This window comes from Monodon monoceros, unplaced genomic scaffold, assembly GCF_005190385.1.
Source record: "Monodon monoceros isolate NGI ecotype Baffin Bay Population unplaced genomic scaffold, NGI_Narwhal_1 Super_Scaffold_2, whole genome shotgun sequence".
Taxonomy (NCBI): Eukaryota; Metazoa; Chordata; class Mammalia; order Artiodactyla; family Monodontidae; genus Monodon; species Monodon monoceros.
In genome coordinates this window covers 15,291,126-15,315,172 of record NW_021703776.1, presented here as the reverse complement: position 1 = coordinate 15,315,172, position 24,047 = coordinate 15,291,126, and the positions used below count along the sequence as shown (strand labels likewise).

Sequence of the window (24,047 nt, the reverse complement as noted above, 5' to 3'; positions counted from 1 at the left end):
TGGGGAGGACAGAAACTGAGTCATGGCTTTCCGCGTAAAAGGGGTAATGATTATACCTAGCTCCTCCTAGGATTGCTTTCAGGATGAAATAACTCTAAAATATTCAGAGAAGTGTCTGGTCCAGAGTAAGCACTCAATAAATGTTTTTATTCTTATCATTCTATGTCCAAGTGTCTGGTGGTTCCTGCCCAGAGTGTTGCTTGATCATATTTCCATGGGAAAAAAGCTGTCATGGCCTTACGTTTGTCTTTGCATATTTGCCAATAACATGATTATTAAACAATTTGAAGTTTGGAATACTCCAGTCTTTAACCTTTAGAATTTAAAATCTATAGCATTTTCCTGGTACCTTAGGTTTTCAAAACAAAACTTCTTTTTCCTTAAGTATTTTGTTTCTTTCCAGGCATGTTTCATTTTCCTGTGTTCTTTGGGGCATTCTCATGAATCGGGAAGCAGCTTAGGTGAGCTGTGGATAACTGTCTTCCCTAGACCATTAATTAGTTCTAGGAGATGTTCCCAGAAATGAGAGTTCCATGATCAAGCAGGTTCGGGAAATTCTACATCCTCCTCTTGAAGGTTCAAAACAAACAGCATATTAAACTCATAGGAGTTCTGCAGGAAAAACCCTGTTTCACATTTTTTTTTTTTTTTTTTTTACCCAGTCATATCCCAGACTCATTGGACTGTGGGATCTTTCTCTAGTGGAATACCTAATGACACCCCAGAAAAAGAATGGGAAAGGCTTGGGGAAACCACGGCCTTCATCAGTTTCTACAATCAGGAGGATGGGAAGAACTTCAGACTTTAGGAATGAATTTCCATATCATCTTATAAAATTTAGCCATCTTCCAAAAAGCTGTGAGTTACCTGGGTCATCTAGGTCCTAGCCTCTCAAACTCCGGCACGCATCAGAATCACGTGCAGGACTCATTTAACACATTTCCACCCCACCCCCAGATCTGGAACCAGTGAGGTCTGAGGATTTGTATTTCTAGCAGTTGCCAGGAGACGCTGACGCTGAGGGCTGCTACACCCCATTTTGGGGAGTACTGACTGTTATCTTCCCAGCTGTTCTCCTCCCTTTTGCCTGTTAAGTGTGTATGTATGTGTGTGTGGAGGGAGCAGTCATGAGCCTCAAGTTAAGCCATGTAAGTTGATGCACAGACCTCAGGACCTGTGCAAGTGGGGGGCCTTCGTGATGCCATGTTAAGTGAATCAGACTGTCCCGCTCCTGTCCCGCAGGCCCCAGCAGGTAGCCCTGTTTGGGGCCTCAGTGGCCCAGCAGATCTGTCCTATTTTACCATCCCCCTTAGGCTTGGGACAACGGTACCAGATGTTGCACATGCTTAGAAAACCTTTCTTTCCCCTAGATAATGCAAAGGCACGGTGCAGTTTAGTCCTAAAGAGGTTTTCACTAGATGCATGCTGGGGGCAAGGGCTGTGTGCATATGTTAAATTTATTTTTAATTTCCCTAACAATTTTTATTTAGGTCATTGGGAAAGGCATGTCTTGCTCTCATTCTGTCATGGGAATATTTGTGGGGGAAAATATTGGCCCCAAACTGTGGGATTTAGAAGGCAAGTGCCCTCCCATTAAGGCTTTCCTTGTTTGTCTTTCACACAGCTACATTTTTTATCCATAAGGAGAATACTTAGCTATGACTCAAGTCTTTCCAGAAGCATATAGGTGGTCCCAGAAAGTCTAAACCTGTGCCCTCCAACAAACCACTTCAACTGAAAGATTAGCAATGGAAAGCATATTTGGCAATTAATTACATAATTTGAGAAGAACGGTCATGTTCTTTTCCCATAGTCTACCTAATTCTCGTCCCAGCTGATCTCTGGACCCTTACCCTCAAGACCAGCATCACAGAGGTGGGGCAGAGCTTCGGCGCCCTCCAGAGACCAGGACCCACTCAGCTGACAACATTCCTCCATTTGAAAAGTAGAGTCAAATTTCATAGATGGCTGGATTGCAGTTTCATCACTGAAAAAGTCAATCCTGACCTTTCTCTGGAAGGGTACCAAATGACTACCTAAAACGCGTCAGGTTTTCATTTCAAACTGAAGCTGGGAAACCGCTAAAGTGCCAGTGGGCATGTGCTTCTTTCCCTGACTGAGTTTGCAGAACTGCTTCTCTAACGGGGTCACCTGGGAGGCAAGAACTAGAAGGCCCACACTTAGGACCTTGTAAAAAGACCTCCCCTAAGAGTAAAGGTTGGTTCTCACCTGACAATTTAAAACTTCAAGGACACTAAAATTGTGAAGGAGACTCTCCAATCAATCATCTCTCACATTCACTGGGATGGGAAAAATTATCAGCTAACTGTGCAGGCTGTCTCTGACGGGGGCCAGTGGGCTTTCTCCTCTCTTCAGAGAAAGGCGTAGGAGTCCAGGGGGACCTGGAACTCAGTGTGGCTTTAAGGAATGGGATTATTTGGCAGAGGATCAAAAACTTTCTCTTGGGAAGAAGAGTGTATATAGCAAAAGTTGTTCCCTGATTTTTAAGCTGAACAAATTGTGAAGATGACGAACAGCATTGTAAAAATGAGACAGTCATCATTTTAACGAGCCATGAGAATTCTACCTTCACCTATAAATATATTCTCGGTTATGTGGGCAGCGGGTTCTGTCAATTTTTACTAAGTTTTCTCATCATTTAAAACAAGAGGTACAAACTATTAGGTATAAAATAAGCTACAAGGATACCTTGTACAACACAGGGAATATAGCCAATACTTTATAATAATTATAAATGGAGTATAACCTTTAAAAATTGTGAATCGTTATATTGGACACCTCTAACATAATATTGTACAGCAACGATACTTCAATTAAAAAAATAAGTAAATAAAACATGTTCTCTAAGAGGTAGGCAGATGAAAAATATTGTACCCATTTTAGAGATATTGAGATCTAGAGGAAAGCGTGAGCAAGTGAATGCCAGAATGGGAAACGTCGGCCCGTGTGCCTCTTTATCAGCAGGTATAACTTTTCTGCTTTGTATCCTCCCCTCCCCGTCTGCAGACCTCCCCTGCCCATTGAAGAAAATCCATCCCCAATGGTGAAACCAAAGCTCCTCGTTAGTCTCCACGAAGACAGTTTCCATGACACCTGCCAGGTGACTCCAGTTCCTACCGGGCTTCCCTCCTCTGATGCTGCAAAGGACAGCACCACTTACCTCCAGCCGTCCTGCTACTTTACCTACCCTTTCCCAAAGCCTACAAGCTCCGCCCCCCCAGCCCCCCTCTCAGGGAGTGGCTCTCCTCTGCTGCATCCACTCCCCACTGGGCACCAGTGGGCAGTCACTCAGGGTTGTGTTGGTCCCCCCTCTTTCCTTTTGAAACTTGAACCTGCCTGGGGAGCGAGAGAGTGCTATATCCTAAAATCCGGTGACTGGGTTTATTGGCTTTTGCCGTGGACCTTGCCTCACAGCAATAAAGGACCCCAGGATGTGCTATCATGCCCAAAGCTTTACTCTTACTTTACTTAGGCTTTTCTGTTTTACTTTAATGCGGGAAATTTAAATGATTTTTCATCTCTGAAATGTGTTTTTCTTTTCCTTTAAATTCTCTACCTCTTCCAGCCCCACCTTTTTTTCTTTTGGCCTCAGTACTGTAACTTCAGTTTTGAAATGAAAGTTGGGGGAATGACTATGACTTCACCGGCAGAAATGAACTGGCTGTCTGGCCCAGGAGTTGGCAAACGTTTGCTATAAAAGATAGTGCGGAGCTTCCCTGGTGCCGCAGTGGTTGAGAGTCCGCCTGCCGATGCAGGGGACACGGGTTCGTGCCCCGGTCCGGGAAGATCCCACGTGCCGCGGAGCGGCTAGGCCCGTGAGCCATGGCCGCTGAGCCTGCGCGTCCGGAGCCTGTGCTCCGCAACGGGAGAGGCCACGACAGTGAGAGGCCCGCGTACCGCAAAAAAAGAAAAAAAAAAAAAAAAAAAAAAAGATAGTGCGTATTTAGGCTTTGCAGGCCCTATGGGCTCTGTCACAACCGCTCAACTCGGGCACTGCAGCACGAAGGCAGCCCCAGACAATATGTAAACAAATGGGCATGGCTGTGTTCCATTAAAACTTTATTCACCAGCCCAGGCTATGAGCTGGATTTGGCACATGGCCGTAGACAAGCCTTTCCTCTACTAACAAAAGTTTCTGTGGTTCTCTAAAGAATCAAATTAAATCTGATTTCCTGAGCCACCCTGGAAATAAAAAGGTGGGTGATTGTAAATGAATCCTAGCCTGAGAAAAGATGACAAGCATTAAAAAAAAAAAAAAATTATGTCTGACAAAAAATGTACTTCGATTTTCTACAAAAAAACAGTTTGAAATGAGAAACAAGCAGGATGAAAAAAAATGGCCACTCCCCAGAGCCTCTCTCCTATGGCCCACATTTCCAATCAGCCTGGGTTTAAGAAACACTGGCCTTTTCCAAGAGCCAGGATCCCTGCTTCTGCTATCCACCAATCAACAGGAAGATTCCTCCTGTGACCCCTTCAGTCCTCAGGGCACAAGGCAGGGCTCCGGGCCGAGGCTTTCTCGGGCACGTTTGGGACTGGGTAGGCTAGATCCTCTCCATCCAGCACAGTGATGGGCTTGTTCGGACTCGGCCCCATCGGCCAAGAGCCCCAACCCACCAGGACAATGGGAACATTCAACAATTCATGAGCTGGAGGCTCAACTCGTTTGTCCTTGACATAACTCCATTTTTTTCCATAAGAAGACTACTTAGCTATGACCTAAGCCTTTTTGGTGGCCCCAGAAAGTCTAAACTTGTGCCCTGTGCAACTAAATGATTTGAATCTGAAGACTCTTGGGCAATGAATGATGTAATTTGAGAAAAGTGGTCACATTTTTTTCCCCATAGTTCCACCTAATTTCAGATGACACCTATTCTTGTCCCTGCTGGTCGCTGAACCCTGTCCCTTCAAGTTCTTATCCTCCCGTTTTCACTGGTGACTCTGTTCCACTCCTGAATTTCTGTCCCAGCCCTCATCATATTATACTGGTCCTGCTTCGACTGCCATCCTGTGTGCACAAGGCCCACAGCTGGCCAGGACTCCCCCATCGTTAACTCAGTTCTCACCCTCTCTGGGTGCCTTGTCAGTACGAGCTGCCTCCACAGGGTGTCGAAAGCATCTGGGTCCCCATAGTTTCTTATGTAACAGGCTGACCTTTCTTCTAGATAAAACGAACAGAGAAGTTGGCGAACATGGATGCCGTGGATCTCTCTCTTTGCAAACTTTCTAAAACATGATGTAACTTTTGACCTGAACAAGTTGATACTGTTCCTATAAGCCACAATGTCTCTGGCAGATTTAGAGGTGAAAGTTTAAAGATTAAAGGGTAAGGGGTAAAGTTCTGAGTATTAAACGAACAATCCTCTGATTGACTCTGACTCCAGGAAACAGGTTTTTCATGCTAATAAAGCTTAGATGGAGCAAAAGGTCAGAAAGCTCTGGCAGCCAAAGCTATTTTGCCAATGACACATGCTGACAGAATCAAGCTATAAGCAATGATAGAACTATTATCTGGAGAAAATCAAGCCCTTGGGGCAGTACAAGATTGAGGAATTTAACAGAATTGTGGTTAGAGCTCTGGAGAAACCAGATTTTAAGCAGGATCTTACTTGCAGGAGACATCTCGAATCAAGTGGTCCACTGAATGTCACGGACCTTCTAAAGGAAGTGAGAAAATCAGACCCCGTGAAGAACCAACGTCGGGACTGAAGGATGATGAATTAAGTCACGCTTATCAACACAGCCTTCATACCTCCTCTGTGGAGCAAACCTTCATCTCATGTAAGATGTTAGTACAGACCCTTCTGGCTACACCTCGAATGAAAAAAAACAAATCATATGCCATTGGGTCTGGTCGTGTCCACTGTTTGAAGTCTTCTGGCTGTTAAGGAACAGATGAGTTGACTCTGAAAGAACACGTAGTACCTAGGTTTGTGACTTTCGACAGAATATTCTGAGTAAACCGCTAACGTGCAGATCTGTATTATTTCTCACTACAGTTGTATCCAAAAAAGAAAAAGATATATTTTTTTTAACGTAGAGTCCAACAGGGACCTAGAATTTCAGATGTGTAACGAAGAAAATGGATCAAAGAGCAAATAAGAAACTACAAAAGATATTTATCCATAGTTATAAACTTAAAACACAGGGAAGAATACCCAAGTAGGAAAGAAAGAAGAGGAATACAGAATGGCAACAGTCTATTAAAATCTTTCCCATAAATGCTTTTCCTTGAAGATCTTAAAAATAACCTGGCAGGTCAAAAAAAAACTGCAACAGCCTAAAAAATTAAGCAATCCTTCTGATTCACACGACTGTAACAAGTTTTGTTCTTAAGAAAACATCGTTTTCTCTCACAGTCCTAGTTAATCATGAGCCTAAGTGGGACGTGGCGCTCCCGTCACCTGTTCCTTCGTTGTCCCCGCCGATGAGGACAGTGCGCTCCTGCCGAGGGCTTTCACTGTCAGCACCACCTGCTTCACACTGGGATCAAACAATCTTACCAGAACATTTAGCTCTGCTTGTGCAGACAAGAAAGCTGGCCCCAAAATACTGCTCAGAGGGGCAGAAAGTCAATTTGCAGAACTCGATGGTGAATATGAGCACATTTTGGTTGAACGCATTTTTAAAAGCCATTCTGGTTACTCAACCATAAAAAAGAATGAAATAATGCCATTTGCAGCAACACGGATGGACCTAGAGATGATTATACTAAGTGAAGGGAGTCGGACAGAAAAAGACAAATATCATATAATATCCCTTTATAGGTGGAATCTAAAAAATAGTACAAATGAACTTACTTACGAAACAGAAACAGACTTGCAGACATGGAAAACAAACTTGTGGTTACCAAGGGGGGAAAGAGTGGGGGAGGGATAAACTGGAGGTTGGGATTCACATTTATACACACTACTATATATAAAATAGATAACCAACAAGGACCTACTGTATAGCACGGGGAACTCTACTCAATACCTTGTAATAACGTATAACGAAAAGAATCTGAAAAAGTATATGTTTATATACACATACACACACACACATATATATAACTGAATCACTCTGATGTACACCTGATGCACTGTAAATCAAGTATACTTCCACTTAAAAAATAATAAAAAAATAAAGCCATTCTGTGTGTATTTGGGGTACGTATGTATGCTTGTCTGTGCTGAGACAAACCTCACCCCTGGGGAACAGAGCTGGAAGCCAGCAGGTCCACTTTTTACCACTTACATGCCTCCAGGATTTTTTGTGTTTAAACCATGAGCATGCATTTCTTTTGTAATCAAACCTCGTTTTTATAGACAAGTTCATTTGTGCTGTACTGGACAGAAGGCTCCCTCAGACACCCGGCCCCCCCCCACCACCCGAGAGCCCGGTGCCCGCGCCTCACCTCGGCACTCCACGCTGGGGTCCCCCCAGAAAAGCTCCTGGCACTCGCTGCACGTGCGGCCTCCGAAGCCAGGCATGCACTGGCACTGCCCCGTGAACTGCAGCCAGAAGACAGAGCCGGGTCAGACAGGCTGCCGGGCCAAGGCCAGGCTGCACTGCCTTTTCCGGCTGCCAGTTACGGGAAGGGGGACCCATCTGTCTGCCTGAGAAGGCCTCACACCTGACCAGGAACAGGGCATCTTACACTGATCCCAGATGCTGAGGGCCCCAGGCCAGGGTCTCCTAACTGCTCTTCTGCAACTGGGGCTCGGAAGGCCCAGGGCACGTCTCCCTTTATTGACATGTTTCCTCATATCGCTCACAAGCCTGGACCACCTGTGACTCACTCACCATTCTGTGTGTGTCAGGGAACAGGAGAACTTTCTACAATGTTGGGTATGACTATGTGGCTCATTTCAGGCTGTGTGGTTAAGGAAAAAAAAGCCTGATTCGGCAGCCAGGTATTGAAAAAAAACGGCCCCCCTCGTCCATTCTAAAGCGAGTCTGTACCCCTTCAGCTGGGGCGCTAGGCTGCGGTGCTACGGGTGCATCCGATGGGGCCTCTGGGCACAGTTACGCAGCCCCAGCCAAGGGGGACCGGTGATGGTGGATATCCAGTCTGCACCGTGTTTGCCAAGCTGTGTGCCCTGGTGCAAGGCTGTGACAAGGAGGGGTGCCTTTCTCTAACTGGGGCCCGGCCACCAAATAGCTGTCACCAGGACTCAAAGTCATCTTTCCATATGCCATGACGGCCTCCGCTGGCCACAACACCTCACCTCGTTACAAGACGGCCCAAAGGAATGAGCAGCGTCGCAGTTGCACGGGTCACACCCTGTCCCGCTGGCCAGCTGCCAGGTGTTGGGTGCACAGCGGTCACAGTTCTGGCCCATCACATTAGGGAGACACAAGCACTGCCCGGTGATTTTGTCGCACTGGCAGTCAGAGCCGTTACAGCGCTCCTGCACGGTGCCCAGGTAATTGCAGACACACTCTGAAAAAGGAACAACCGGTCAGATGTACTTACAGAGTCACACTCGGAAAACATACAGACCACGCAAAAGTCAGCTACATCAAATGACTACCATTTTCCCTCTCCAGATTTTGACTTGGAAATGCAAACAAGTACAGAAAGGAACAGAGGGGATTAAAAAAAATCTAAAACTGTGGTCTCCATCTTCTTATGATGTTCCATGCAGTTCTGACATTTCCCAGGCAGACCTGCAAAGTGACACATTCTGCCCGGCCGTATTTTCACAATACTTGATTGAATAAGCGGCTGGTGAGTCACTGTAAAGTTGAAGATTTAACTGGAAATAAAACCTATGCTGTGGGAACGGAGATACCTAATGATTTCAAACTCTTGGCAGGGAAGAACAGTCATGGCTGCGTGAGCCGTGGCAGGGACAAGCCCTGTAAGCTAGGAAGGCTTAAAGCAATCAAGGTCCTGCTGGTCCTCAACATTCCGCACGTGTTTGTATCAACAAAGACAGGGGCCTGGGGCCCTGCAGACACAGCAGGAAATGCTGGCTGATCTTGTGATGAGAGAGAAATAATGTGTTCCAAAACAGAGACTTCAGAGATGTTACTTCTTTCTTCTCCTTAAGCTGGAAGGCTCTATCCATCAATGACGTAAGAAAAGGTACGGACCAAAGTGCGTATTTAGGACGCAGAAGTCCCAGCCCATCAGCAAGTTCATGGGCAGAACATAAAAATCAACATACTCTATGGGATGGCATTTATCACAGGGACAGCGACACAGCTTTTGGTTCCCTTTCAGGCACTGAGCCACAGCTCGACACTTCAGCTCTGCCAGGAAATGAGGATGTAAAGAAAAAAAAAAGATCATCCTCATCTTTCTTTTGTCACCAGTGAAATTTTACCCCTCTGAACAAGCATTTTCCCCGATGAGACAAACCCCTGAAGAATAAAATCCCCCAAGGAGGAGGAAGAGGAAGAGAGTGGAAGTCATCCAAAGGAGCGGGCAAAGGGAACGGGCATCTTACTGCGACAATCCTGCTGGAGGGCGTCGCCATAGTAACCGAAGCGGCAGAGCTGGCAGTGCTCGCCCTCCGTGTGGTACAGGCACTTGAGGCACCTCCCGGTCTCCTTGTCACAGGCTTCTGGGTCCGTCGTGTCGATGTTGTGGTGACACCGGCAAGGCTGACACATGCCCCCCACGTCCGAGGGATTGCCAAAGAAGCCCGAGGCACAGTCGTCGCATCTGGAGCCTGTTGTCCAATAAAACCGGCATGGGACCTTCGGCTTGCCCACTGAAAGGTCTGGTCCCCGACATTCCCGCCAACCAGAGGGGCCACCCAGGCAGCGCCTGGGCCCCCAGTGTGCTAGCTACCGAGCCGGGTGACTGAGCCTTCAGGGGAAATGAGCCGTTAGTCGTGAGGGGAAGCAGCGTCTTTGCAGCGATGCTGCTTCAGCCTGGCTCCGCGGCCATGGGGGGTGGGGGCAGGGAGAGTTTGGAGGTTCCAGCACACAGGAGGTTAGCTCCTCATTACACAGGGACGGACAGATCAGGAGTGAAACAGTGGTCTCACAGCGGAAAGCTTAGCTTGATGTTACATCCTAACCCAAGGTGTATGTTCACTGAAAAATCCCTGCTCCTCCATGAGCAACCGAAAAATGGGGCCCCTCGGGATGACCGATTTCCCTTCTTAAGGAATCCCGACGGATGAACAAGGTCCTACTGTACAGCACAGGGAACAATATTCAGTATCCTGGGATAAACCATAACGGAAAAGAATATGAAAAAGAATGTGTATATATATATATATATATATATACGTATAATTGAATCACTTTGCTGTACAGAATTTAAAACATTGTAAGTCAACTATACTTCAGTAAAATAAATTATTTGAGAAAACCCTGAAACATGCAAATTGGCTGAGCCATGGATAAGCATAACGAGTATTTGAAACGGTGGCATCAAGGATGAAATAATGTTTGTATGCACAACCAGCTACACTCAGAGTGTTGACAGATAATGTGAGTACAGTAAACAATGAAGAATATATCTGGCTTTGACTGGTTCTGTTGTCTGGGGCTCCCAGATGATATTCTTTTCTTCCTTCTGCCCCCTATTTGGCCAGTTCACTACTTTGAGACTCTTCCACTAGGAGTTGGAAAAGGAAACGAAAAAGTAAAATGTAAATTAACTTTTCTACTGGTTAAGACCAGAAAAGTGTCAGCAGGGACTTATGGATTAAATGAGCTTGCTATTGTGCCCTGTATTATAACATTATTATCAGAGACACAAAAATTGACTCTACCCCACATGCCAAACAGGAAAAGAACATCTTCTACGTTTCAGGTTCCCTTCACTTTTTTTTTTTTTTTTTTTTGCGGTACGCGGGCCTCTCACTGTTGTGGTCTCTCCCGTTGTGGAGCACAGGCCCCGGACATGCAGGCTCCGCGGCATGTGGGATCTTCCCGGACCAGGGCACGAACCCACGTCCCCTGCATCGGCAGGCGGACTCTCAACCACTGCGCCACCAGGGAAGCCCTCCCTTCACTTTTAATTAAGGATTGTAAAAAAAAAAAAGAAGAAAAAGCAACTAAATTGGCTCACTCTTCATCATTTTTCTTCCTTAACAACTAACCTCGTGAAGACGCATCTTTTCCTCCGAAAGTCTGCACATCACTTACCGATGTATCCAGGATTACAGACACAGGCAAGCTGTAAAGTAACAGGGTCTTGATAACAGCTACTGGCAAACTGGCGTCCGCTGTCGGGACCATCTGGACAAGGACAAGGACGGCAGTGATCTCCTGACCCAATGATGGCGTCTCCGTAGTAACCAGCCGAGCACCTACATCAGTTGCCGAAGAGAGAAGGTCATGAACCACAGTTATATGAAATCTGTTACAAGAAGGAGTCTAAGAAACCACGTTCTCTGTTTAGGAACATCATTCCTCATTCCTCACGTTTCCACACGAAGCACTTTCCAGTAGAGCAGTGGCTCAAACACTAGTTCTAATCAGAAATCCCTGGAGGGCTTTTGAAACACAGATTGCTGGGCTCCCTCTCCCCGTTTCTGATTTAGGGGCTGATGCTGCTCCTAGCCTGAGGATCCCATGGCAGGACCCCTGCATTAGGGTGACACCTCTGGCCTCACCCAGACCCTCGTTCACTCCTCCCCAGAGGAAGAGGTACATCTCCCCAAGTGCACCCTACTGCCTGCCCTGAGCATTCTGGTAGCTCCCCTCCTTGCATTAAGGAGTCTGGGGGCGGGGTCTGGGGGGAAGAAAGCCCGTGGTTGTCAGTCTCTGCCTATGCCTGGGAGGGACGTTGTGTCAGCAAGCCCATGGTGCCTTGTTCTGCAATCCAGCCTTTACCAGTAATAAAGCCAATAGGGATGCTCTCCAGATGCCTGACCCTTGTGTCTGCCTCTCAAGGATGAGAGATGTTATTTATCAGTTCGCAAACCCAACAGGTTCCATCTCCTCTCCTTACAGGTAAGGCAGCCATGGAGCTTAAACGACTGGCAAGGCTTACACAACTAGTGAATAAATGAGCCATGATTTGAATTCAGCCTCCTGACTTTTAGCAAGGAATTCTTTTAGTATGTCATGCTGCTTTTCAACATGACTGGTAATTAAGTTACTTTTTTACTTCCTATAACATGAGAGCTTGAAGGAAGTTTGGATATCATCTAATCCAACATATTCTACTATCAGAAAGTTGGATACTTGGAGAGGTGAGCTAACTCACCCAAGATAAGCCGGTTACAAGCACAACTGGGCCTGGAACTTCTAATTCAGGTTGGTTTTTTTGTTGTTTTTTGAGGCAGAGGTATTTTTTTAAAAATGGGGAGCGGGGAAGGATGAAGAAATAGAAGGGGAAAGTTGTTCAGAGGACATTAACCTTCTATTTAATTAGACATAGACACAATACAAGAACATGTGCCCCAATTATGTGCTGGGAAAATCAGCAGTGATGAAGCAATTTTGTGCAACAGTTTGTGAGAAAGTTTTCTATGAGGCTTTTCTAGGTGAAGTAAGTCCAAATACATCATGGTAAGAACTGAGTGTTCATTTCCTGTCTCCTCCCTTCTCTAACCCCCTCGGCAATAATCTGAGCCTAGAGCTTCTTTTTAAATTCACAGGATTGAAAACTGATCATCTCGGCAAGAGGAAAAGAATGAGGAAATCAGCTCAAACTAGACAGCAGCATCTGAAATACTTTAATGCACTTTTGTCATCCAAACTAGGGCTGAAAATCTTTTCTCTTCCTATACCCTTTTGAGTTCTGCAAGAAATCAAAATGCTTGACAAATAAAATTCACAGTGGGCCTGATTTCAGGTTGGTCTTGTGGACAACCACCGCTGTTGACCTGTGTTCCCCACCCATCTCTTCCCCTTTTTCATCTGATTTTATCTGTTTGTCTCTCTCTCTCGAATATATTCTCCATCTCTCAATGAAAGAACAGTAATGAAAAAAGGGAGAAAACAAAAGATGACGCTAATATATTAATTTCTTCCTTTTAATCTTGTGTAACTGTTTCCTTGTTATCTTTTCACACCATTTGTGGTTGGAAGGACTGATTTTTACTCAGAGGAGTAGTCACTGAAATCGCTGAATTCTTGAATACTATCCAGCAGTATTTGCTGCCTTGCGTATCTTCAAGCCATAAGGTAATCACAAATGCAGTTTTCACTAACAGCTTCTTTCATCTGATGAGCAACTTTTGCACTGACTGAAGCACTTGCTGAAATTTTTTTTACAACAAAAATCCCATATAATGTGGATGGATACTAGAAGAGAGAAGATTTATTGACTGGAAAGGTGGAGACTAGTAATCCAAAAAAAGCAGGTTCTAAGAGCACGGCTGCCTTTCTTAATTAGTAATGAACGCTGTAGGTCAGGATGTAATTTTCTCATAAGGACTGTTCCTTATCTACTGAGCTGGGCTGTAATGCTATTAGAGGCACATTTTATGTCCAATTTTTACTATCCCTCAGTGCAGTGCACTACATCCATAATAATTACACAATTAACATCTGCTAACTGGAGAAAGATCTGCTTGTGCACATTTCATGTGGGCTGTAGCTGAATAACATGTTTCCAAAAAACAAAACCATCTAAAATGACTAATCCTCATTTGCATTTGGTTTCCACTTTGACCTAAATTAGGCATTAACATTTCACAACTCATCCTAGGCCAGGATCTGCTGAGACAGAGAGATGATTTCTATACAGCCTCCAGGTGACCTCTAGAAAGACTCTCCAAAGAGGGCAGCTTCACATCAGTTCTGTTCTCTGCTGTATCCCCCCGCCACCCGCCCCGAGCCCTTGAACAATGCCCGGCGCGCAGAGGGTGTAAGCTAAATCTGCCCTGTATAAACGAATGAGTTCCTAGAAAATAAATACCGAGGTGATCAGAAATGAAAGAGCCATCTGGAGACTGGTAGAGATTCATTCTGTGGCTTGTCTAAGATGCTGTTTGCTCAGCCAGAAATAATCTCATTCTCTTTACTTTCAAAAGGCCGCGTGTACCTTTCACAGTTATGCCCCGTGGTGTAGTCCTGGCAGCTCAGGCATTCCCCTGTCACGGAGTCGCAGTCATCTGCATGGCCGTTGCACTGGCAGGGCTGGCAACTTGGAAAGCCCCAGTACCCGGGTAAGCACCGGTCACACTGCCGCGTGTACACCCCCTGGAAACAGTGGCACTGGCCAGTGATGGGGTCACAGAAAGCATTGACAGATCCTTGCAGATGGCACTCACAAGCTGAGGAAATAGGCAACCAAGGGACCAGCTGAAAAACGCATTAAATGCAAACACACCCCTTACAGAGGCCAGTCCCCCCCTGCCCAGTGCAGAATGCTCATGGGCCCCTGTGGTCAATTTCCAGAGTGCAGCATGCCTTCTGAAGCTATGGAACCCATGCTAGTATGACTCATGATCTGAAAGAATACGTTACAATTCCGATCAACTTACGTTTGCACCCGCTGGGGCCAAAGCCAAAGGTGCCGGGCGCACATCTGTCACACCTTCTTCCAACCACGTTTGGCCGGCACTGACACTGGCCTCCGTTGGGGTCGCAGACGGAACTTAAGGAGCCCTGAGGGTCACACTCACAAGCTGCAGAGGAGAGAGGCAAGAGCCCGTGACCCTGTATACAACAGAATATTACTCAGCCATAAAACAGAACCAAATGAGGCCATTTGCGGCAACACGGATGGACCCGGAGATTGTCATACTGGGTGAAGTTAAGCCAGACGCAGAAATACACATATCATATGGTATCGCTTACAGGTGGAATCTCAAAAAAAAAGGTACAAATGAACTTATTTACAAAACAGAAGTAGAGTCACAGATGTGACTCTGGTTACAAACAAATTTCTGGTTACCAGGGGATAGCGGGGGAGGGATAAACTGGGAGGTTGGGATTGACATATACACACTGCTATATATAAAATAGGTAACTAATATAAGGACCTACTGTATAGCACAGGGAACGCTACTCAACACTCTGTAATGGCCTATATAGGAAAAGAATCTTAAAAAAATAAAAGAGTGGATATGTATAACTGATTCACTTTGCTGTACACTAATGTTGTATTAGTTTCAACTATACTCCAATAAAAATTTTTTAAAAATTTAAAAAAAAAAAAAAAAGCCTGTGACCCAGGGCGGCTGTGCTCCCCACAGCGATGAGCCCAGTGAGGACCACTTGGCTCTGCACTGGTCTGTCCTTTTGCTGGGGCCCTTCCCAATCCTCCCCGCAAGAGCACCTTAGCTTGTTCAGAATTCCCATTTAAAGCGGTATCCTCCCTCGGATGGGTGCCAGGGAAGTGGCAGGAGCCGGAGTTGATAGATAAAAGCGGTTTTTCTAGGAAGGAGGTCATTAAGGTTTTCTCTCCTTGCCTTCAAAGCTCAAATATCACAAGAACTTCAACAAAAGCCCAGTGACCTTTCAAAGAGCAAAATATCAATTTCAGTTACGGGGTGCTGTCATTCCATCCCAACTCTCCACCCTGCGTATGGAAAGTCTCCGGGACCTTTCCCTAGTCCCCTATTCTTTGTGTGTTACTTGATGACTGAGTCCATTGTCAGTGGTGCTCTATCACTAACATGCTCTTAAAGAAACAAACACCAACTATAGTTGAGACACTATTTCCTTTGGGCTGACTGCCTAACACAGAACTATAGGACATGCCTGCCAACGTACCTCGTGATGTCAAGCGTCCTCACGCCTCTTGAGAAAGAAGGGGCAGAAGCAGCAGCAGTAATACCTACCCAGGCCTGTCTGGTGTAACAGGGCGGAAATGCTAAAGATGATGTTTCTGCAAACATCGGTCATCGGAGTCTTCACGACGCTTCTGCTGTTCTCCAGACATCGGTATCTCTGAAAGGTTTCCCAGGCACTGTTGGTGACGACCCCATCTCCTGAGCCTCCCACAGTGAAGATGTCCAGCGACTTACAGAATGGCATGAGAACAAGCTAGGAAGAAAACAGAACAATACACTGTTCTTACGGGGGTTGTCCCGGGTCATCAATTAACGCAAGCAAACACATAAAAAACCCCAAGTGCTTCTTTGACTCTTGAAAAAAAAAAAAAAACAGACTCATGGAGTCAAGTGAAAACCTTTTCATTCTTAAATATTCTCGCCAGCAAAAGTTTAGAGACCTCTTACAAAGTTTGATGGGTTTTGAAATGTCATCGTTAAGACACTTCCTATTTTCAGGAAGGATCGTCTTGAGTAGATCCTTTCCAGAGGGTGGGGTTTTATTAAAATAAATAAGCAAAGTGGCCTCGGAGGCAGAAAGAATGACTCTGCCTCACCTCTCAGCATTACCCTCCACAAAACCCTCTGGGGAAGGTGATGCATGCTTTCTGCCCAGTCCTCCCTGCTCGTCAGAAACGACCTCCACTTACAGAATCGATCAGCGTGTAGGGGCTGTCCACATTGCTGTCCGAGGAGGTGTACTGGGGCAGCTCTAACCTCACTGTGTAGTTCACACCCTTCTCCAAGCACACGGGGCGGGGGAGGACCACATACCTGCCCCGAAACAAAAGAGAAAAATAACAACCAAAGGTGCGCCTTTAAGTATCTAATCCATCAAAGCTCCACGTAGATCATCCCAAAGGAAGGAACAGTCCATGTTTGGCTCATGGCCCCAAAATGGTAACCGTGCAACTCACCAGGCGAGACATGAGAAAAAGAATTAATTTGCATGCTGGTTCTGTTGAGCTGCAAACCATTGTCACACTGACCTGGAGCCAGGCGATAGGGACACCACCTGGTTGTCATCATCAGGAACAGTGTTTCCACATCGGCTGCTGGTTGGAATCTTCCCAGGTCGCTGCACTGTGATGACAGCTTTCTCCCAGTGGTCGGGGAGCTACAGTAAGAAACAGATGATCGGAAAGACCAACCGAGCTGGCCCACTGCTGCCTGTCTGTTTGGATGGATCCAACCATCCATCCATCTTTTGCCAAGTTTAAATGGGAAACACTCGCTTGCGTTTCCCTTCTCTCTTGACCATTCCCTCGGCTATTACCCCAGTTCCAGCCCGAGCCCCTTCCCACGTGGACACTGAAACAGCCTCCCACTGCTCTCCCTGCCTCTCCCAACGTCCCTTTTCATCCACCTTAAAACACAGCTTATTATTATTATCTTTTATTGGAGTAGAGTTGACTTACAACGTTGTGTTAGTTTCAGGTGTACAGCGAAGTGATTCAGTTATACATAGGTATCTATCTATTCTTCTTCAGATTCTTTTCCGTTATAGGTTATTACAAGATACTGAATATAGTTCCCTGCGCTATACAGGAGGTCCTTGTTGGTTATCTATTTTATATACAGTAGTGTGCATCCATTAATCCCAAACTCCTAATGCATCCCTCCCCCACTTTCCCTTTTGGTAACCGTAAATTTGTTTTCTGTGTCTGTGAGTCTACTTCTGTTTTGTAGATAAGTTCATTTCTATCGTATTTTAGATTCCACATGTAAGTGATATATGATATTCGTCTTTCTCTGACTTAAAAGCAAAAAAGAAGATAAAAAAAGAAAAACCCAAAACCCCACAGCTTAGATAATGACAATTCCTTGCCCAAAACCCTTTGACAGCTTCCTGTTAGTATAGAGTCCAAGTTCATTTACTGATCCCAGCATTTCTCCTAACAGCATCTCCAACCATATCCCTTGCCTGGCTATGTGGAAGGATGCTCAAAACACCCCCTTCTCCACTGCTTACGCTATTCCTTACTTCCTCTTGTGGCAAAATTCCACCTCTGTTTTAAGGCCTCCAACTGACTCTTTAGTAAACATTTCGGCAGCCCCTGGCCAGTCCGGCTGGTATGAACCTCTCACCTTGCAGCACTGTTTGTGTCTCTGCTCTTAGACTTCCCACCTTTGATGGCAGTTAGGGACATGTGTCCATCCCTGGACAGGGCAGGCCATCGAGGCAAGGAGAGAACCTGGCACATTCTCATCACCACCTCAGTTCTCAGCAAGGCTAAGTGCCTAACAAGGAGATCACTACATGTTTGTGAAACTGAAGAAAAATGTACATTTTTACTTCCAAGGAGCAGACAAAGTCAGAGAGAGTTCCCTCTATTACAATGCGCCCTCCACAATTCACAAGCACATTGTGTCCATTAGAAGAAAGATTTTTCTACCAATAACCCCCCCCGCATTAGTCTACCAAGGGGTTACCTGTGGCTCATAGCGAATTAGGATGTCATACTCCATAGAATATGGTATGTTGTCGATGAAGAACTCCAAATAAGCCCCTTCAGGCACTCGGACGAAGCCTGCTCCAGTCCAGGAAGGAATACGGTCCTGGATATACTGCCGCTCCACTATGCTGACCCCCTGAGGACAAGGGGACAGGACTGATGCTTTACTTGAGATGGAATTCAAGGTAACAGTCAAAGAAATCTGGAGTCACCCAAAGGTCCAAAACTGTAGATACTAAACCCATTTTTTGCAGTCAAATTTTCCAGTAGACTGTATCATTTTTCGCTTTATAAACAGGTAATTGGTTTCTTTTCAGTTTTTAGGTTGAGGTAGTCTTGGGACTTTGGAGATGGGCTTAAGGCTTAGGATATATCTTCTCATGATATAACCAGGAAAATGAGCACGACGGAAGGAAAGAGAACATCCCAAATGCTGTTACTAGCAAGCCTAGGAGTGACCAGGTATGTCCCAGATTTCCACAAGGCTAGCCCGATATCTAGAGGATGTATTTCTGTCATTCTCATTGGTATTTGTTTCAGGCGCCACGTACAAGTGAGGAAACTTGTTACAACCATGAATGTTCACTACCGATGAGTGAATTCTGATCGCAAGGCTGACAATGGATCAGTTTGAGTTGCTTAACTCAAGTGTGCAATTGAGTTTGTTCACAGGATTACATACACAGTAACTGTGATTAGCTACCTCCAGAGGTGAAGTCTTTCATTCCCTGTAATGTATGTGTGTGCGGCCTTACCCATCATGAGGTGGAACCTATGTTCCCCTGCCCTCGAATCTGGTCTGGCCTCGTGCCTTGTGACCAGCGAAGTGTGAGAAAATGACATTCTGGCACTTGAGAGACCTGGTAGGTTCTGTTTCCTCCTCCAGATGCCAGGTAAGAATTCTCACTGTCCAGACACCTCCATGCTGTGAGGAAGCTCAAGACAGCTGCTTGGAGAACAGCACCCAGCTGGCCTCCAGCTGTTTCCGCCGTCCCAGCTGAAGTGCCAGACATATATTTGAAGCCGCTAACTTTTGGCACGGCTTGTTACACAGCATTAGAAAACTGAAGCAATATCCTCTCTGAATATTTACTATACCAGCTAACTCTGGCACTAACCAGTAGAGAAAACAATGGAAAAAGAAAAAAAAACCAACAACCCACCTGCCTGAAAACACCAAGAGCCTTACTAGTGAAAGTTCCAAAGTCTCCTTCTGCGTTACGGATTTACTTACGCTTTAAATACGACTGTTCTCAAGAAGGCCTGCTCCTGGCCCTTATTTTGTGCTCACTGACGAGATGCTTCTTACTTGGTCTCTTTACAAAATGTGTATTGCCATTACTGCCCGCCCCCCATACTCTGCTTTACCCACCTGGCCAGCACCCCCCTACTTACAGGCCCCAAGTTGGCTTCTTCTGCTTCGTAGATGTAGTGATCCAAGGTGGGGAAGTAGTAACCAGATTCCACTCCGTTGCACTGGCGTCCAATCATGTGGGGTTGGCAGACGCACTGGCCTGACTCTGCAGAGCAACTGGAAAGGAAGGAGAGCTGGTCAGTTGGGCTCACCACGTTCATAATGAACCCACTGGAAGCAGATCCATGTTTGCCATTAAATAGTAAGTGGGGTGAAATATTCAGGTAGGGTTTTCTTACTTCCTTCAAAAAATAAGTACATGGAAGGAAACATTGCCTACAAATTAATCCCAGTCTCCTGAGGTTGAAAGCTCTCAGTGACCTGGTCTTTCGGTTTTATCTCCCTTGCTCTCTTGACTATGCCCCATCTGTGCCACGTTAAGGTTTTCTGTAGTTATCACATAGGTTCTTGCGTTGATATATCTTTTGCAAATGCAACCCCTTTTCCTGGGCCTCACATCTAAATATCCAGCTCCCAGAAGGACAGCTCCAACTTAGCTGTCCCAGAGGCTAATCAGAGATCCCAGAAAGCAGCACCCAATCCCTCCCATGTTCTCTGCTGGGGAGAAGACTCCACCACCCAGAGTCGACCACATCAGAACCCAGAAATTCTTCTCTAGATCCCTTCTTCATAGCCCATCAGGAACCAAATTTGGTTATTTCCCCTCCTAGCATCTTTTTTTTTTTTTTTTTTTTTTTGCGGTACACGGGCCTCTCACTGTTGTGGCCTGTCCCGTTGTGGAGCACAGGCTCCGGATGCACAGGCTCAGCGGCCATGGCTCACGGGCCCAGCCGCTCCGCGGCATGTGGGATCTTCCCGGACCGGGGCACGAACCCCTGTCCCCTGCATCGGCAGGCGGACTCTCAACCACTGCGCCACCAGGGAAGCCCCCTCCTAGCATCTTGTGTATCCTCTCCCCGCTTTGCACTGACTAGGCTATGCCTTTCTTCTCTCTCTCGCTCACAGTAAAAGCAGTTACAGTCCTCTAATTGGTATCCTTATTGCCAATCTTCCAACTTCTCAACCTGAACTTCCACCTCCCCCCAGAGCTACCTGAATGACGTTTATGAGATGCATTAACCACATCACTTCCAGGCACGATGGCCTTGGGGAGGCGCACCAGGCCCCCACCAGCTTCCCTACCTTCCTAGCCTCGCCTCTGCCCTCGCCTCTCCAACCACACTGAACTACTTAAGAGTTTTTCCAATGCACTGGGGGACTCATGACCCCTTGCCTTTGCTTGTGTTGCTCCTGCAGCCTGGAATGCCCTGATCCCTTATTTACCCAGCAAAGATCTACCCACTGTTCTTTCAAGATTCAGCTCACAAATCCCTCCCGCTGTGGTGTTTCCTGACCATCACTCCCCAACCCACAGAAGGAACCACCTTCTCCGTCGTGCCACCGCCTCCTTGCAAGAGAAATGATATACGCGACACATCAACAACTAAGCTGATCACAAAGTAGGTGTTCATTAAAGTTGACGCGCTGGGTCTTCAAATCCTGATTTTTCAACTGTCATCCCTTCATGAAGGCTTGTGTGGTTCCCTCCCTCTCCTCCTCTCAAATGGTGCCTTCTGAGGCCTCAGTTGTTTGCTATCTTTATTGTTAAGACATTGATGACTTCCTCTCTTGTTGGACAATTATTGACAACTTTGCTCTACACCTGAAACATTGTAAATCAACTATACTTCAACAACAAAAAAGAAAAAGCCCTGAATTACATGCATCCATTTTTACTTCATTAAAGTCAAGATGTGATTTGGAATTGTTACTTTAAACCTATTCCCAGAGGTTTTTTTTTTTCTCATCCCAAAGTTCATTTTAAACCAAATATCTAAGGCAAGTTACAACTCACAGGAAGACTGAACACTCAGAGCTTTATTAAAAACACCCCAAACAGCCCTGTCATGGTCCAGCTGAAATCTTCCTTTATGTCATGTAAATAGTTTTTATCCTACAGGGGTAAGAACACACTCGACATCCTGTAGACAATTCCCAGAGGAGGCAAGCTTGTTCCAATTAGGACCTAGACCTCTTTCAGGCTAATCCACCAAAAGCCATTTCCCAAAATTCAGGCGTCACACATGACATCACAGGGACAAAAGAAAATCCCTTTCCTCCCCAGCAGATGTTTACTGAGGGAACAGATGTCTCAAACGTGAGCCACCAAAGAAGAAAACACCCAGATTCTTCCCCATGCCATCCATTACTAGAGAACAAGCCAAGGAAGGCAAGGATAGAGACAGCGGGCAGACTCCCAAGAGGCTTTTACCCGCAGCACAGTTGGAAAGAAAAAACAACTCACGAGGACCTGACCCTGCGCAGGGAATTCCCCTCATGTCAGCTCCACCGCCACACGCCTGTGTCCACACACTTGAACGCTTGTCACCCATAGGCGTGGCCCCCATTCAACACCCGCTCCTTTGGTGAACTCGTTCTTGGGGCTTTACCTGCCTCCATGCAGGTGGCCCTCACCTACAGCTCTTACTTCTGACTCACGACTGTGCTCTGGTTGTACCCCTCCAGCCGTGAATGGGACATTTCCATGGTTTGCCCAGCCATCACCTCTAATTCATCCTGTCCCAAACTGTTCGCCACCTCACACAGACTTATCTTCAGCTCTGCTATTTCCGTCAGCAGATTTAAAATTACTCTGATGTAGAACAGACCTGTGCTTGCCAAGGGGGAGAGGGGGAAGGGATGGATTGGGAGGTTGGCATTAGCAGATGCAAACTATTATATAGAGAATGGATAAACAACAGGTCCTGCTGTAGAGCACAGGGAACTCTATGCAATCTCCTGTGATAAGCCATGACAGAAAAGAATATAAAGAATGTGTGTGTGTGTGTGTGTGTGTCTGTATATATAAAACACATTGTAAATCAACTATACTTCAATTAAAAAAAAATTCCTCTGATGTAGGTGAGACGTAATCTTCCCTTTATCCTCAATATAACACGTGTTATTTCAAGACGGTTCTCGACTCGGCTTTTTCCTCTCATTGTCACTGCGGCTACCCTACTCCCATGTGTCATCGTTCTACACCTCCCGAGCTGATCTCTCCAGTTCCTCTCTCTCCCTGCTGCCCAGATCATCCAGCTACACGGCCAAACCAACCTTCCCAAAGCCCCGCCTTCCCCAAAACCCACAATTGTTTCTTCTTCTGTCAAGTCACGAAGCCTCTGCCTGGTTTCCCGCAGCCTCTATAGCCCCTCCTCTGAAAACAACTGCTTCTCTTTTGGGTGTCCACCCTTGGCTTTAGCTGAGCCACACTCATACTCTTCCACAAATATTTACTGAGCAGATATTAGCCTTGGCAGCTGTGCTTCCTGGTGTCCAGACTCTCCCATTTCAGTCCATGTCAGCTCTTTATTTCTTTTTTTGGCTGCACCTCGCGGCATGCGGGATCTTAGTTCCCCAACCAGGGATCGAACCTGTGACCCCAGCAGTGGAAGTGCAGAGTTTTAACCACTGGACCGCCAGGGAAGTCCCTGTCAACTCTCTTCTGAACCAATCCTACCTTCCTTGTTAAGTCCAATATTTCCAGTGAAATGATATGGAGAAAGAAAAATGGGAGAAAAATATAGTTCCTGCCCTAAAGCACTTCCAATCTAACCAAGGGGGATATACAATAAAGCAACTGACCAGTACAACCAATCAAAATGCAGGCAGTGCCCACACAGAGCTAAGAGCAAAGAACGGCAGGTGAGAGGAAGACACTGCTCACCTGACTGAGGAGATGAGGGGACACCAGATAGAAATGGTACAGCTGACAATGCTGTATGTTCCCCCCACCAATTTCCCTGTAACTAGATACAGATGCAATTCATTGGATCAGTTAGGTAGAATAAAGACATAAAACACAATATATCAGGGCCCGTGGCAGGCAGAATAATGACTCCCAAAGATGTCCACATCCTCAGCCCTGGAATCTGTGGATGTGTTACCTCATGTGGCACAAAGGACTTTCCTAATGAGATCAAGGTTAAGGACCTTGAGATGGGGGATTATCCTCGGTTACCCAGGTGGGCCCAAGCAAATCACATGAATTTTTAGAAGCAGCAGAGGAAAGCAGAGGAGTGGGTCAGAGCTGTGGCACGAGGATGATCTGACCCACCGTTGTTGGTTGCGAAGGTGAAAGAAAGAGGCAAGGAACGTGGGCAGCTTCTAGAAGCTGGGAACAGCCCTCAGCTGACAGCCAGCAGGAAAATGGGAACTGCATCCTACGACCAAACGAACCGAAATCTGCCAACAGCAAGAATGAGCAGGAAAAAGCCTCCTCAGTACCTTCAGGTGGAAACGTGGCCCTACCGACACCTTGATTTTAGTCCCCGAGACCGTGTCTGACATACAGGACTGTAAGATAATAAATTTATGTTGTTTTAGGCCACTAAGTGGTGGTAATTTGTTATGGCAGCAACAGAAACCTAACACAGGCCCTATTTTTTTCCTCAAAGGGTAAAGGCCAAGATTATT

The 24,047-nt window shown here is 46.1% G+C and overlaps 1 protein-coding gene across 2 annotated transcripts in view; it reads right to left on the bottom strand.

Moving 5' to 3' along the window:
• LAMB1 (laminin subunit beta 1) overlaps positions 1-24,047 on the bottom strand; it is a 74,521-nt gene that overhangs the window by 17,032 nt on the left and 33,442 nt on the right. For both annotated transcript variants that reach the window (XM_029232996.1, XM_029232995.1), the window contains 11 exons: positions 19,553-19,688; positions 18,135-18,293; positions 16,691-16,818; positions 16,352-16,475; positions 15,711-15,915; positions 14,409-14,552; positions 13,967-14,198; positions 11,116-11,279; positions 9,459-9,683; positions 8,232-8,446; positions 7,418-7,514 (listed from right to left, as the gene is read on the bottom strand). In XM_029232996.1, coding sequence (XP_029088829.1) covers positions 7,418-7,514; positions 8,232-8,446; positions 9,459-9,683; positions 11,116-11,279; positions 13,967-14,198; positions 14,409-14,552; positions 15,711-15,915; positions 16,352-16,475; positions 16,691-16,818; positions 18,135-18,293; positions 19,553-19,688 — 1,829 coding nt within the window. The remainder of the gene's footprint in view (positions 1-7,417; positions 7,515-8,231; positions 8,447-9,458; positions 9,684-11,115; positions 11,280-13,966; positions 14,199-14,408; positions 14,553-15,710; positions 15,916-16,351; positions 16,476-16,690; positions 16,819-18,134; positions 18,294-19,552; positions 19,689-24,047) is intronic.